Source organism: Drosophila simulans, chromosome 3R (assembly GCF_016746395.2).
Source record: "Drosophila simulans strain w501 chromosome 3R, Prin_Dsim_3.1, whole genome shotgun sequence".
In the NCBI taxonomy this organism is placed as follows: Eukaryota; Metazoa; Arthropoda; class Insecta; order Diptera; family Drosophilidae; genus Drosophila; species Drosophila simulans.
The window spans coordinates 23,176,535-23,188,821 of NC_052523.2; the positions used below are offsets into that span (position 1 = coordinate 23,176,535).

Sequence of the window (12,287 nt, forward strand, 5' to 3'; positions counted from 1 at the left end):
GAAAATAGCGCGCTTATGACTTCATATATGAAATACAAGGTTACAGATTACGCTATATATTTCTTGCTCGACTATAATCTTTTTTCTTGGTTATACATCCCCCAAAGATAGCCCACCACTGGCGGGGATCTAGGAACGCTCTATGCTGTTTGCATAGTGCCGTAACCACCACTATCCATTCAGTGACGCCATAGCATTTGAATTTTCCCCGGAGCAGCGGCAAATACCCCTAATGGCTCATAGCCGCTTGGCGTGCGCACAGTTCTCGTCGAGCGGTCGTGTCGTCTGAACGTCTCCAGTTGTGGCTTTTCTTTTCCATCGGGTCAGACACACCAAGCTAGTGCCAAGTCCTACCGAACTGAGCGTTTCGCGTCCAATAATGCGCACTCAAGTGCTAAGTTTTTGTTTAGCAATTTTGCTAATTGTTTGTCTGTTGTAAACAAAAGACGTATGTAATTAGATGCGGCAGTCAAGTGCCACGGATCAGAGATGGGGAGCCGGCCGCAGAGGATACGCCGCATTGGGGACAGCCTGCAGATGCTAACCCGGGAAGCCAGGAGCGAAGTGGTGCGCTGCGAACGTAAGTGGTTTTATCCAAAAAATGCGTATACGCCCAGTAGAACATGCTTAAATCATCCAAGCTTAAGTGCTGAAATCACTGTAAAAATATTTTTTAAAATAACTTTCTAATGGTAAAGTGTTTAAATTGCGATCTTTTTTTATAAAATAAACATTACTAGCTAAGTTCGTTTCGAATATGATTGATCACCACCATAACTCACCTGGAACCTTGTAACTCTGTAATTTATTCATGTACGTCGCATTATCTGCTGGGGATTTGCATAAGGCGACGACGTCATCGTCAGTTTCAACATTGGGGCAAGGAATGATTTGCTTGTTTATCTAACGGTGGCGAAGACCTTATGACATGTGTGGCTGTGGATTCAATAGAAATCGTCAGGGCTAAAAATGTTTATCGCCTGCGAAAGGCATTCTAACCAGAGGAAATAGTTATTATGGTTTTTATTGGGCGAAACTCAGTCTATAAATAAGTTCCTTGGGTGGTAATTGTTTGGCTTAGTTTGGTTAGCCAAGTTTAATATGAGGTGGTTTCAAAAGAGGCTTAGAGCGCGATAAGCATGACTTAAATAAATTATAGATTATAGAGCAAGTTATTTTAATATTTGTTGCTTGCTAAGAAATTATGATATCTATTATATGATTCAAAACATCTTTTTGAAAAAGAAAGGATAAATAGTTTTTATGAAAATGACGAAACTTGTATTTGCGATAAGACCCTCAAAACTTGAACGGCTCCCAAGTGACGAGCGTTATTGTTAGATGGAGTTTCGCGTTTAGCATAAGGAACCAGAAAAAAAAACTAGATGCCTGCCAGGCACGCGATTTGGAGCACTCACATCGACGAGTCCTTCGAAGGCCTTTTGGCCGCTAATTAAGTTCACCTTGGACGTGAAAAAGCGGCGTGTTCTTTCAAGGTCATCGGCGATAATTGCGGCCATGGCAACTGCCCAAATGTCGAAACAATGGTCTTGCACACAGAACAGGATATTTGTGTTTCTATGAATATCGGATTAATGCGCGCCTCTGATTGAGGCAGCTCCATAATGGAAGATACAAATCGAACTGTGCCTTTGTTTATTTATAAAAATGTATAAATAAACATGAAGGGAATAACGAATTTTGCAAATAGCTGAAAGCATTTGATGGAGTATAAATTCGTAAGCGTAGTTAGCATGGAGTACACAGAAATAAAACAGTGTTGCGCACTTTCATTAGTAATAAAATAAATCTGCAAATATATTAAAATTAAAATTGTTTCGTAATTTAAACTACGCTTCAAAGTTATTCTCAAAACCCACATTCGCACCAATCAGAATGTAAAAATAAAACAATGAATTCCCATCCCACGCACGCCGTTTGTTATGAACAAAACAAGAAAACAAAAAACAAAAAAAAAAAAAAGAAACAGTCAACAACACGAAAGAACCAAATCAAAACAAAGGCAACCAGTTGCAGATTTTCGAAATCAAAACAAAACTGAAGAAGCTCGCTCCGGAGAGCCGCCTTAAAAGCAACAAACACACAGTGAACTTGAGCTGTAGATATCGCTCTCTGTGGAGCGAATGAGAGCGAGAGCAAGACGAAATCGGCTGGAGAATTATGGACTGGCATATAGTGGCCTCAGTGTCTGAATAACAGTCACGAAAGTCGGACGGATTGAGAGCGCATAGAACGCAGAATTTGGAACGGTTTTATATCTTTTGGATGCGTGCCCGAACGTCGCGTGGATTAATTTCGTGTTTGGCAATTAACAGTGCCATCGCTTTTATGCAAATCAGTGATATCGAAGCAGTGTAAATAACCCACATAAATGTCAAATCGAGTATAAGGCGCCCACATCCCCCCTTCCCCTTTCCCAACGCAAACCAACCCAAAACTTGACCTTGACTCATGTGCCCAGACCGATGTCACTTTTCCCAAACCAAAAACACCCATTCCAAACGACTTTAAGCCACTGAAAAACTCACATGTATGTATGTTCGAGAACGAAAAGGTGTTAATTTCGGTTCGTTACGTATACGTAATGTGACAGGAAAATAGAAATGGAAATTGAAAGCCCGAGGAACTGCCGGACGCGCCAAATGTAAATTGATAGCCAAAGTGTTTCAAATACAATTGCTAAATTCGCTTGGATACCTTTCATATGTACAAACAAATACACCCGCACACTTTCGGTAATTTCAAATCAATTAATCTCAATTATTTCGATCGGTCAAGTGAACAGAATCGAGGCGAAAATCTAAAAGGCTGCGCGCTTCATTAAGTTTGCTGCAAAGTGGAAGCTAAATCTATGATCGCAATTCTTAATTATATTTCATATAAATTTCTGTAAATCCCTCTTTTTGCTAAATAAATTATTGCCCTCATGTTTCCTAGAAATCACATAAGCTAAGTAAATTCAAAGTGCAAACGATAAAGACCATTGCCCGATAAAAAGGCAAATGAACAATGTTCAACATATTTGTTATATGTGACCAATCCTAAATTACATACAAAAGAAAAAATTGCAAGATTCTCACAAATTCTAACATTACTTTCATAATAAATGTTTATGCGTTATTTTTCATATCCATCAGTCACGTAATTTATTCCCAGCAAGATCCATAAAAATCGCGTTTGGAAAACAGATGTAAATTAAAAACTATTATTAGAAGTTTTGTGGATAAATTCCAGATAAATGTGTTGAAAATATGTTTCGGATTTAATAAAATTAAAAAGAAAAAACCACAATCAAAACTAAAATGCTAAAATGGAGCTGATAAAAAAATACAAGCAAGGAAAGCTAACCACCAGCGATATTGGCCATCTAAATCGTACGTTATACATAAAATATTTTAACAATTTAAATATGCCTATTGTTTTTAGCATAAATACTGAGGGCAGCCCTTGGTTCCTAAAATACATTTTTGGGGTCGGCCTTCGGAGGGCTGAAGAAGGTGAAACCCAAAATAAAAAGCAAGATCCATAGAAACATTTAGAAATTCGAATGTCGTACTGTGAAAAGCCAATTGGTTAAATTTGAGGTGAACTGTCTGCTGCTATTGACAGCAAATGTTCAAGTCAATTAAAGCCATTTCACGGTTTTGTCCATCAGTCATGGAGGCTGCTTTTTGGGGGCGCGTCTTTCAGCATCAATAAACCGATTGAGTATATGTATTCGAGTGTTTTGAATGTTTCAAATGGGCAGAGAGCGACCCAATAAATAATTCGATATACGTGAATTCACAGTGGGAATTCTGCTCTTCAACTTGTATATAAATTCATTATGTTTTTTTTATTCCGCGGACATAGATTAGAGCTTTTGGAACGTTAATCCCAGATAAAACACAAGGCCTGCCACCATTTCCAACGGCTACCTAAATTTGCCAACTTTATACAGTTTTTATAGCATCAATCAACTCATTAAAGGTGCTAAATTGGCCAACAGCTTTTTGGGCCCATACGCTAATAAACTTCGTTGTGTTTGAATATAAACAATTTCACACTTGTGTCTTGCTGGGTCTGCCGATCTTCATCCTATAAATGTGTATAGTTCATTTGATGCAGCTCTCATCTGTCGATAAGTGGGGGAAGGTTTATTTAAGTGGGCGAAGTTCATAGTACGCATTCGCCATGTGGTTCCTGTTAATGGCATTAACAAATTGGCTAAAGTGCCAAACTTCCGGGAGCCGTCGTTTGTAAACAAACACTTAGTCAAGAGTGATAGGAAAATTGTTAGCTGCTTAAAATGCAAAATTCAAAGAAGATTTTTGAAATGAAATTTAAACAAAATTAACTAACTTTGTTGTGTGGAGATTACGTTGCAAAGCTATTCGTAATTTTTATTTATAGTTTTCTTTGTGAGGCTTCGCCTCTTTTGGGCCAAATTCAGTAACGAAACCTGGCCAAAAACGATTGAGCTAACGACTGTCGACTTCTCGACTACCGCTGAATATTATTTACCCATGTTCCGGAGATGAGAGCGAAATCATGATGGAAATGATGTCATTCCGTTGGTGCCACTTTGCGACTGATCGTGCAACGCGCAGTAAATCGCTTTGTATCTATATGTGTATAAATGAGTCGGTGGCCGGCCAAAAAACATTCCGCTTAATGCGTTCAAAGCACTTGGGGCATGAAATCTGCGGTAGCAGCTCATCATCTATTCTCTCTATAGACATGTAAAATACAGCTGTCCATTATGAACCATAAAATGGAATGGTAATATAACATTTTCCCCTGATTTTGACATGTTCCGCCATGGGACTTTTATTATGCACACCGAGCATAGTCGTATATTTATCCACGAATCTGTTTGTTGACTCTGCCAGCGAATTGTTTTCTCTTTATTTCGAACAATATGCGGGAATATTTGCATCAATTGAAATGAATTTTATTGGGAGGCAGTCACGGTATCGACGTCATCTGAAAATGTTTCGCCCCGACTCGTTAACCGAGCTCTAAAACATTTGGCATGATATCATACCGCCGATAGAAACTCACACAAAAGCGTTAATAAACGAAGACCAGTTCACAGTTAGCGGATTCTTACACAAAACAAACAAACGCAACAACAAACTCAGGCCGAACATAACTAGAAAGCCATAAATTATCGAATGTCTAACCTTCAATCACTCGAGTTTTCCATTTATTCATAATTTCGAAATCCATTGTTCGCAACAGTGCGTATACTTGATCTACGGCTCCTGACAGAGCCATAAATCGCTGTTTTTCCAAATGCAGCAATGTCTATTTGCGATCCATTAATTTTAAATTCAAATTTGTCAGCGGTCCGTTTGATAGAACAACATGCTTGCAATGCTAAAGCGTGCCAGAGGTTAAAAGTATGATTTCATTGTCTGGTTGGTTTTTGAATTTTGGTTCAGCTGAGATCAGGAAAATATAATGAATATTTGAAACATTTATACACATTTCAAGGTTGCCTTAAATTAACGAATAATTCTTACAATTTTTAAAGTATTAATATTATAATAAACTTGTTCTTTTGTTTTCTATATAGATATGGTAATATGTCTCATGGTCCTGATAGCAGTATTCTCCATACTATGGAACATATCGCTGAACATGATATCGGGCGATCTGTACGAGGGAATAGTCAGTGCCAAACTTATCTTCCGGGAGCGCAGCGTTGATAAAATGGATGAGTCCAGCAAGGAGATCCTTCATCGGGATTTCATCAAAGCCACCCAGTATGCCTATGGAAGGCAGTATTCCGTGCAGGATGTCACACCTGAATCGCTGAAGAGCGAGAGCCGTAAGATAGCTTACAAATTTAACTTTACTTTATAATTAAATTAAACTCTTCTTTATAGAAATCTATAAGTTACCGCATATCTACGAATCTATCGAGAATCGACCGAAATTGGAGCGTCTCATTGCTGAAAAGAAAGAGGAGGTTATTTCTACCACGACGACTCCTCCACCGAAGATCACTTTCAATGCTGAGGCGGATCGCCACTTTTTGAGCACAAGTAAGAGTAAAACAGTAATTTAAATTTTATTTGTTAATAATAAATATCCTTTTACTGAAGTGTCCATCGATGTTATGGCCACTCTCTGGGAAAGAGGACCGGGAGCTCAGTTTGTATACGTATTTCCCCTCATATCAGAGATCGTGGCCATTATCTGGACAGCCATGTGCTTGATTTACCAGACAGGCAGCAAAAAGAGCTCGTGAGTAAATAGGTAACTTATGCTCCTAATCATTTAATAACCGAATAATATTTTTCAGAGTTCTGCCGAAGCCGTGGCGCATTGTGGTGCCCTCCATCGTAATCTTCTCGGTGATGAGTTTGGGCAGTGTAATCTACACGATCCTGACCCATGGTCACCTTAAGCGCCTGTGTGGCCAACTGAGGGAGAATCTGACAGATCCTACTGCCATCACCTGCGGCGATGCCATCGCCCTGTTGCGTCCCATCATCCACGACCACAACGTATCCCATGATACTTATCTGGAGCTCTTCCGCTGCAGCTACGTGATCGGCATGGTACTGTGGATAGTGGCTCTGCTGGTCATGGTGCTGCGTTATGTATTCGCCGTGGACTTCCAGCTGGTGGACATTGATGATATGTTCGATAGCGGACGAAATGGCTCTGCACAAGTTCAGATTCAACCGGTGTACACTGAGGTAGTGCAGCAGAGCAGTCCACAGCACCGGACGCAGATGCGTCCGAGATCGGAGGATGACTATCAGAGTGCCAGGTCGCGTTTGAGCGATCTTGCAGTGCCACTACTGGAGGTGCAGAGCCAGTCCCAGGTTCCGCCAACGAGCTTGGCCTAATCCTGCGGCTAGCCAACAGATCAGCAATCTCAGGTTTATTTTTATACGTTGTGTTAGTGTTTAGTATATCTAACGACTAAGGAATATTTTATCAACTAACCCAATGCAGGTTAAGTTTTAGGGGACCCTCTAGTCGAGAGTCCTCGATCAATCGATATTTCATTGATAGTTTTCACTATCCTAGCTTAGTGAACTCGTGCCTCGATATCAAATATCTAAAATGTGGCTTAATCAAGGCTATAGAAAATACTAAAATACCATTATTGTGGCCCGAATCGAATTTATGCAACCTAAAGCTTGCATACTTTTGGGCTGATGAGTTCAATCTGAGCTCGATATGCCTGGTTAAGCCACATTGTCCAGTCGATTCCTTCGACTATAACCTCTGGTAACTTAAATCCATGAGTTTTATTTAAAATGCAATACAAAACCGAAAACAAGTGCGAATAAAATACAAATATTGTGTATACGAGACAGGAAACTCTTCAAGTTCCAGCTTAAAGCAGTTTCATGGTGATGGTCTTGGTTTCCAGATAGTTATCCAGGCCATCCTTGCCCAGTTCCCTACCAATGCCAGAGTGCTTGTATCCACCGAATGGAGTGGAGGGCAGCACGGCATCATAGCAGTTGATCCACACCGAGCCGGCATCCACATTGTTGGCAAACTTCAGGGCCTTGTTGATGTCATTGGTAATAACGCCGGCGGCCAGACCATATTGCACATTGTTGGCCCGATCGATCATCTCCTCCAGGGAGCTGAACTTGAAGATCGATTGGACGGGGCCAAAGATCTCCTCCTGGGCAATCCGCATATCATCCTTCACGTCCGAGAAGACAGTGGGCTCTACGAAGAAGCCGACGTTGCCGATCCTCTTGCCACCAGCCTGCAACTTGGCACCCTCCTTCTTGCCACTCTCGATGTAGCCCAACACCTTGGTAAGCATGTCATCGTCGATCTGGGGACCTTGCTGCACATTCTGCTCGAAGGGATTGCCCACCTTGCGGGCCTTCGCCTTGGCAGCTGCCTTGGCCACAAACTCATCGTAGATCTTCTCGTGAACGTAGGTGCGACTGCCGGCACAGCAACTCTGGCCGTGATTGGAGAACAGCGCCTCGTGGGTGGTTTCCGCGGCGAAGTCAACTGATGGGGGAAAGCAGGAATTAGTAGGTTTAGGGTCTAGTTTCAATGAGATCAGCAACTCACTGTCCGCATCATCGAAGACCACAACGGGACTCTTGCCGCCCAACTCCAGGGAGACCCTCTTCAAGTTCGACGTGGCTGCAGCCTGCATGACAATTCGTCCGATGTCCACGGAGCCGGTGAAAGCCACCTTGGCAATATCAGGATGAGAACTGATAGCAGCACCGGCAGTGGGACCGAATCCGTTGACCACATTGATCACACCTGCTGGGAAGCCCGCCTCCTTCGCCAAAGCAGCCATGTGAAGGGCAGTCAGAGGAGTCTGCTCCGCGGGTTTCATGATGATGGTGCATCCGACGGCCAGAGCAGGACCCCACTTCCAGGCCAGCATCAGCAGTGGATAGTTCCAGGGTATGATCTGGCCAACCACGCCCACCGGTTCCTTGCGGGTCATGGAGACAAATCCTCCAGCGGGAATGGTGTCGCCGAAGAACTTGTCGGTCCAGCCGGCGTAGTACTGCAGCGTCAGGATCGAGTAGGTCACATCGAAGAGGGCCTCAGCGTAGGGCTTTCCATTGTCCTGGGTCTCCAAGCTGGCCAGGAACGCCTTGTCCCGATCCATCAGGGCACAGAGTCTGCAGGGGATTATTAGTATACTTATTATACGTGTGATTTATGGGTACAACTCACTTGTTCATCAGATTGGTGCGCTGCAGAGGACTCAACTTGCGCCATTCCGAGTCGCGATGGAAGGCTTTCTTCGCCGCTTTCACAGCCAGGTCGATGTCAGCCTAATAAAATTATAAGAATAATCAACAGGTATATTATTATGACTATTTCACCATCCTATCTCTTTCGAGAGTGCTGGACTTACCTTATCTCCCTCGGAGACCTGGACAATCTCCTTGGACGTAGCCGGATTGAAGGTGGCAAAGGTCTTGCCCGACACCGAATCAACGAACTCATTGTTGATGAAAAGCTATAAATAAATAAATCATAGGAGTTGGAATTGAAAGTAAATGGAACCAATGGAATCTTCCCCCACCTGACAGTAATTGGGTTCGCACTGGGCATAAGTATGCTCAAATTTCATCCACTTTCGTGAAACAGCCAATTGGTGTGCCAGTAATTTTTGCAATTTGTTCATCATTGTTAGCCCAGTTTGTCAGCGATTACTTATCCGCTCAAACAAGTTATCAACCCCCCGGATTGGCCCATTTCAATTTGCCGGGGACACGCGATAATGTAAACACTGTAAAGTGTAATTCTAGTCACGATTCCAAATTGTTGAGGTTTTTAAAAAAATTACAAAACTGTTGACAATAAACCAAAGTAGTTTGAGGCTGTTATCTAGTGTTGATTTAAATTATAATGGGTTGTTGGGCGATAAGAATTCATAAGACCAGCGTTCTTAAACTTTGAAGATAAAGTAGTCCGCTTATAGTAGTCAATTGGAAACAATAATAAATATAGAAAAGTGGACTATAAAAATCAGGGAATTATAGGGAGTTTTTACTTGACAGATAAAGAATCCTTATATTTATATTTCTACTAATTGTTTAGTTTTCTTTTATATTTTATTTTTTTTTTATAATTTTGCCATTGTAAATGAGCGTTCAAAGTCTCATCCGTATCAGAAAAAAGTCCATGTTGGTCCCCTACGAATGTTTTCTTATCAGCTTAGCAAACTTCTTAATTATTATTGCTCTTTTTTTTGTTGAATCTGTTTGTTTTTTCGTCCCACATCTGTTGATAACAATTTAAGCCCTCTATCTGTGAACAAACTAATTGCTGTTTTTTTGGAAAAATATTCGTACATCTGCATAAAGAGGCCGAAATATTTGTACATATGTACGTAAATTGCGACACAAACGAGTTTTAGTAGGCAGCCTACTTTAAATCATTTAACTAGTATTGCAGGAAGTGCAAGTTCAATGCACCTAGCTTAAGTGCATCAAAGTAATAGGGTATTGCATTATTTAATATACAGCTGCCCACACAATATTTATACATACTCACTTTTGTGTACTTGGGCTTGGCGTTGGGATCGGCCATATTGAGCAATATATACACGTTCAAGAACTGGAATAGAAACCGGCTGTCTGGGAGACGTCGCGAAACTGAAACTGAAATGCTGCCAGATGCCGATTTATATAGAGTCCGATAACTGGCTATCAGCGATTTGTTTTGCACTGCCGTTCATCACATTCTCACTGTGCTTGTGGTCCTCATCTGAATTATCATATGCCGGCCGGCATATACAAGTACCCTACAATGTGTAGGGATTGTCCATCGATTTTGTAGGTTATATGGTTTAAACAAATTGTTGTACTAGAATTTTTAGCTAAAATATAATGTTTTATAACTAAATTTAATTTTAGCATGCTTGGTGATATTGATTTATCACAAGCAATTTTTTAAACGCACTTGTTTGTAATTTGACCACTGTAAGCTTTTGGCAGCGATTAGTGTCTTGGCTAGGTATCCAAGACGCGGTCTTATACGGATTGTGTCTAGGATGTGGTTCTTATACTTTAGCTTGTATGAAATACCCAAGCTTCAATAAGTATATCAATGGGTAATATAAGAAATTTGCTTCATTAAATGTAAATAACATAGGCTAAATAGTCTTATTTGCTAATAATTTTAGACACTTGTCGTCTGGATAAGCTGTTTGCCATTGTAATTTTTTATGGGAAAACTTTCGTATTTGTAGGTGCGTTGAACCAGTCCATGATCCAGAAATTTCAGTTTGCTCAGCGACTGTGCGATGTAGTTGCTGAAACAGATCGGCAGCTAAGTAAAGATAGATCAATATTGTAACAGACCCACCCACCTGTAGTACTCGTAGTCGTAGCGCAGGTAAGTGGAGAACGGTTGCAGTTCCAAGCCATCCGGGCAGATCGGATTGCCATGGAGGCTCAAATACTGCAGGTTGGGAAAGAACTTTCTGATCAGTCGCATTGTCGTCGGCAGGTCACTGAACTGGAATCGATAAGAAATTGCAATATTTGACGTTCATTTCTAATATACAGCAATTGAACTGTGGCTCTGTGGCATCACCTCATTTTTGTTGAGCATCAGTACTTCCAATTGTGGCAGTGGGCAAGTCAGTGTCCTCAAATGAGCCTCATGCATGCGATTGCTGTCCAGCACCAAATGACGCAGCTGCTCGAAGTCCGCCAACCAGGACAGATCCTTCAGACAATTGTGACTTAGATCCAGTTGCTCCACATGATCAGCGTGCTTCCTAACTAATTCCGGGGGCAGTGTTCGTAAATTCTGTTGCACCAAAATGAGCTAAACGGGTAGACAAAATAAAAGAGATACTACTTTTAATCTTGACTAGATAAGCTACCTGACTGTCGTTATTTCGAGGCCTTTGCATTGCTGTGAGATAAATCGTATCTGTGGTTAGCGAGATACCTCACCGGCGATCTCCTCGTGAGCAACTGAAATGAGTGCTCGCTTGTGCTGCAGTCGTAGCCGAATGCTTTTGTTTTTAGGCTGTCTCTTCATTTTTTCGTTTTCATTTTTTAAATACCCTACATAGATGATTTTTCTTGGCATTTGCGTTTATATAAGATTTTTGTTGATAATCATATGGAATTGAAACTATAAGTTATGATTGATTAAGATAATAAACTTTTATTATTAGCTTTTTGGTATTAGGCTATCTAAAATGATAAGGCTTGGAATCAACAAGTTAAAATATTTCCGAGCATATAAGGTATTCAAGAGTTGAAACCCTAGACTCCAGTAACCTACTCCATGTGCTCTTTGTTTGCGTTTAACTTTGTTTGGCTTCTGTGAAGCTTTTTTCCACGACTGACGATTTCTTTCATCGCCTGAACTTGTTCAAGGCGAGAGAGGAAGAAAGCCGCTAGTGATAAGTTATCAAGAGTTAAATGACATGTAGATGGCGCCAGCGGGCGACTATGATTGCACGTAGAGTATACGACAAGTGGACTTAAATAGGAGTCGACGTTTAGTAACGGCCATTTAGGGGCTAGTCCTTCGAATGGCTTTAAGCCACTTCAAATCGGAACTGGTCAAGTGCAAGTCGCGCGATAAGTGCTCCACAATGGCAAAGAGCTGGTAAATACATTTTTAATTGCCAGCTGGCCGGCAAACAGGCAAACAGAGATGACGGCCCACTAAAGAGCCGAAATGAAAAGGCAAATGGAAAGACCAAGCGTGTTTGTTAGTGGCCACACTGCGATTGACTCCAAATGGCTAACAAATTGGACTGGAGGCTGGGGGCTGGGCCAACTAGTGCC

At 41.3% G+C, this 12,287-nt stretch overlaps 3 protein-coding genes across 5 annotated transcripts; 1 reads left to right on the forward strand and 2 right to left on the reverse strand.

Moving 5' to 3' along the window:
* Positions 1-236: 236 nt before the first annotated feature.
* Positions 237-7,338, forward strand: LOC6729804. Of its 2 annotated transcripts, XM_016177635.3 has the most exons (6): positions 2,173-2,375; positions 3,159-3,395; positions 5,582-5,836; positions 5,895-6,053; positions 6,114-6,255; positions 6,314-7,338. In XM_016177635.3, exons 2-6 carry the CDS (start codon positions 3,332-3,334, stop codon positions 6,864-6,866), a joined length of 1,173 nt encoding a protein of 390 aa, XP_016036489.1. In that variant the 5' UTR covers positions 2,173-2,375; positions 3,159-3,331; the 3' UTR covers positions 6,867-7,338. The 2 variants fall into 2 exon arrangements, with proteins under 2 accessions (XP_002105107.1, XP_016036489.1); XM_002105071.4 differs by lacking the exons at positions 2,173-2,375; positions 3,159-3,395 and adding an exon at positions 237-580.
* LOC6729805 (aldehyde dehydrogenase X, mitochondrial) lies at positions 7,260-10,180 on the reverse strand. 2 transcript variants are annotated; one of them, XM_002105072.3, is made up of 5 exons: positions 10,027-10,180; positions 8,882-8,986; positions 8,698-8,798; positions 8,071-8,642; positions 7,260-8,007 (listed from the first exon to the last, which is right to left on the reverse strand). In XM_002105072.3, exons 1-5 carry the CDS (start codon positions 10,060-10,062, stop codon positions 7,364-7,366), a joined length of 1,458 nt encoding a protein of 485 aa, XP_002105108.1. In that variant the 5' UTR covers positions 10,063-10,180; the 3' UTR covers positions 7,260-7,363. The 2 variants fall into 2 exon arrangements, with proteins under 2 accessions (XP_002105108.1, XP_016036493.1); XM_016174613.2 differs by lacking the exon at positions 10,027-10,180 and adding an exon at positions 9,053-9,172.
* Positions 10,181-10,586: 406 nt separating this feature from the next.
* On the reverse strand, positions 10,587-11,504 carry LOC27208451 (leucine-rich melanocyte differentiation-associated protein). The gene is made up of 4 exons (XM_016184014.3): positions 11,366-11,504; positions 11,071-11,307; positions 10,844-10,992; positions 10,587-10,786 (listed from the first exon to the last, which is right to left on the reverse strand). Exons 1-4 carry the CDS (start codon positions 11,393-11,395, stop codon positions 10,654-10,656), a joined length of 549 nt encoding a protein of 182 aa, XP_016036494.1. The 5' UTR covers positions 11,396-11,504; the 3' UTR covers positions 10,587-10,653.
* Between the last annotated feature and the right edge of the window lie 783 nt (positions 11,505-12,287).

Excerpts from the sequence above, each read along its gene's own strand:
- LOC6729805 (XM_016174613.2), bottom strand. The coding sequence starts at position 9,157 with ATGATGAACAAATTGCAAAAATTACTGGCACACCAATTGGCTGTTTCA. Across the intron at positions 8,987-9,052 it reads GCGAACCCAATTACTGTCAG|CTTTTCATCAACAATGAGTT; the intron begins GTGGGGGAAGAT and ends ATTTATTTATAG. Across the intron at positions 8,008-8,070 it reads GGTCTTCGATGATGCGGACA|TTGACTTCGCCGCGGAAACC; the intron begins GTGAGTTGCTGA and ends TTCCCCCATCAG.
- LOC27208451 (XM_016184014.3), bottom strand. The coding sequence starts at position 11,395 with ATGCAAAGGCCTCGAAATAACGACAGTCAG. Across the intron at positions 11,308-11,365 it reads CTCGAAATAACGACAGTCAG|CTCATTTTGGTGCAACAGAA; the intron begins GTAGCTTATCTA and ends CTACCCGTTTAG. Across the intron at positions 10,787-10,843 it reads TACGACTACGAGTACTACAG|CAACTACATCGCACAGTCGC; the intron begins GTGGGTGGGTCT and ends GATCTGTTTCAG.
- LOC6729804 (XM_002105071.4), top strand. The coding sequence starts at position 490 with ATGGGGAGCCGGCCGCAGAGGATACGCCGCATTGGGGACAGCCTGCAG. Across the intron at positions 5,837-5,894 it reads ATCGCTGAAGAGCGAGAGCC|AAATCTATAAGTTACCGCAT; the intron begins GTAAGATAGCTT and ends TCTTCTTTATAG. Across the intron at positions 6,256-6,313 it reads ACAGGCAGCAAAAAGAGCTC|AGTTCTGCCGAAGCCGTGGC; the intron begins GTGAGTAAATAG and ends AATATTTTTCAG.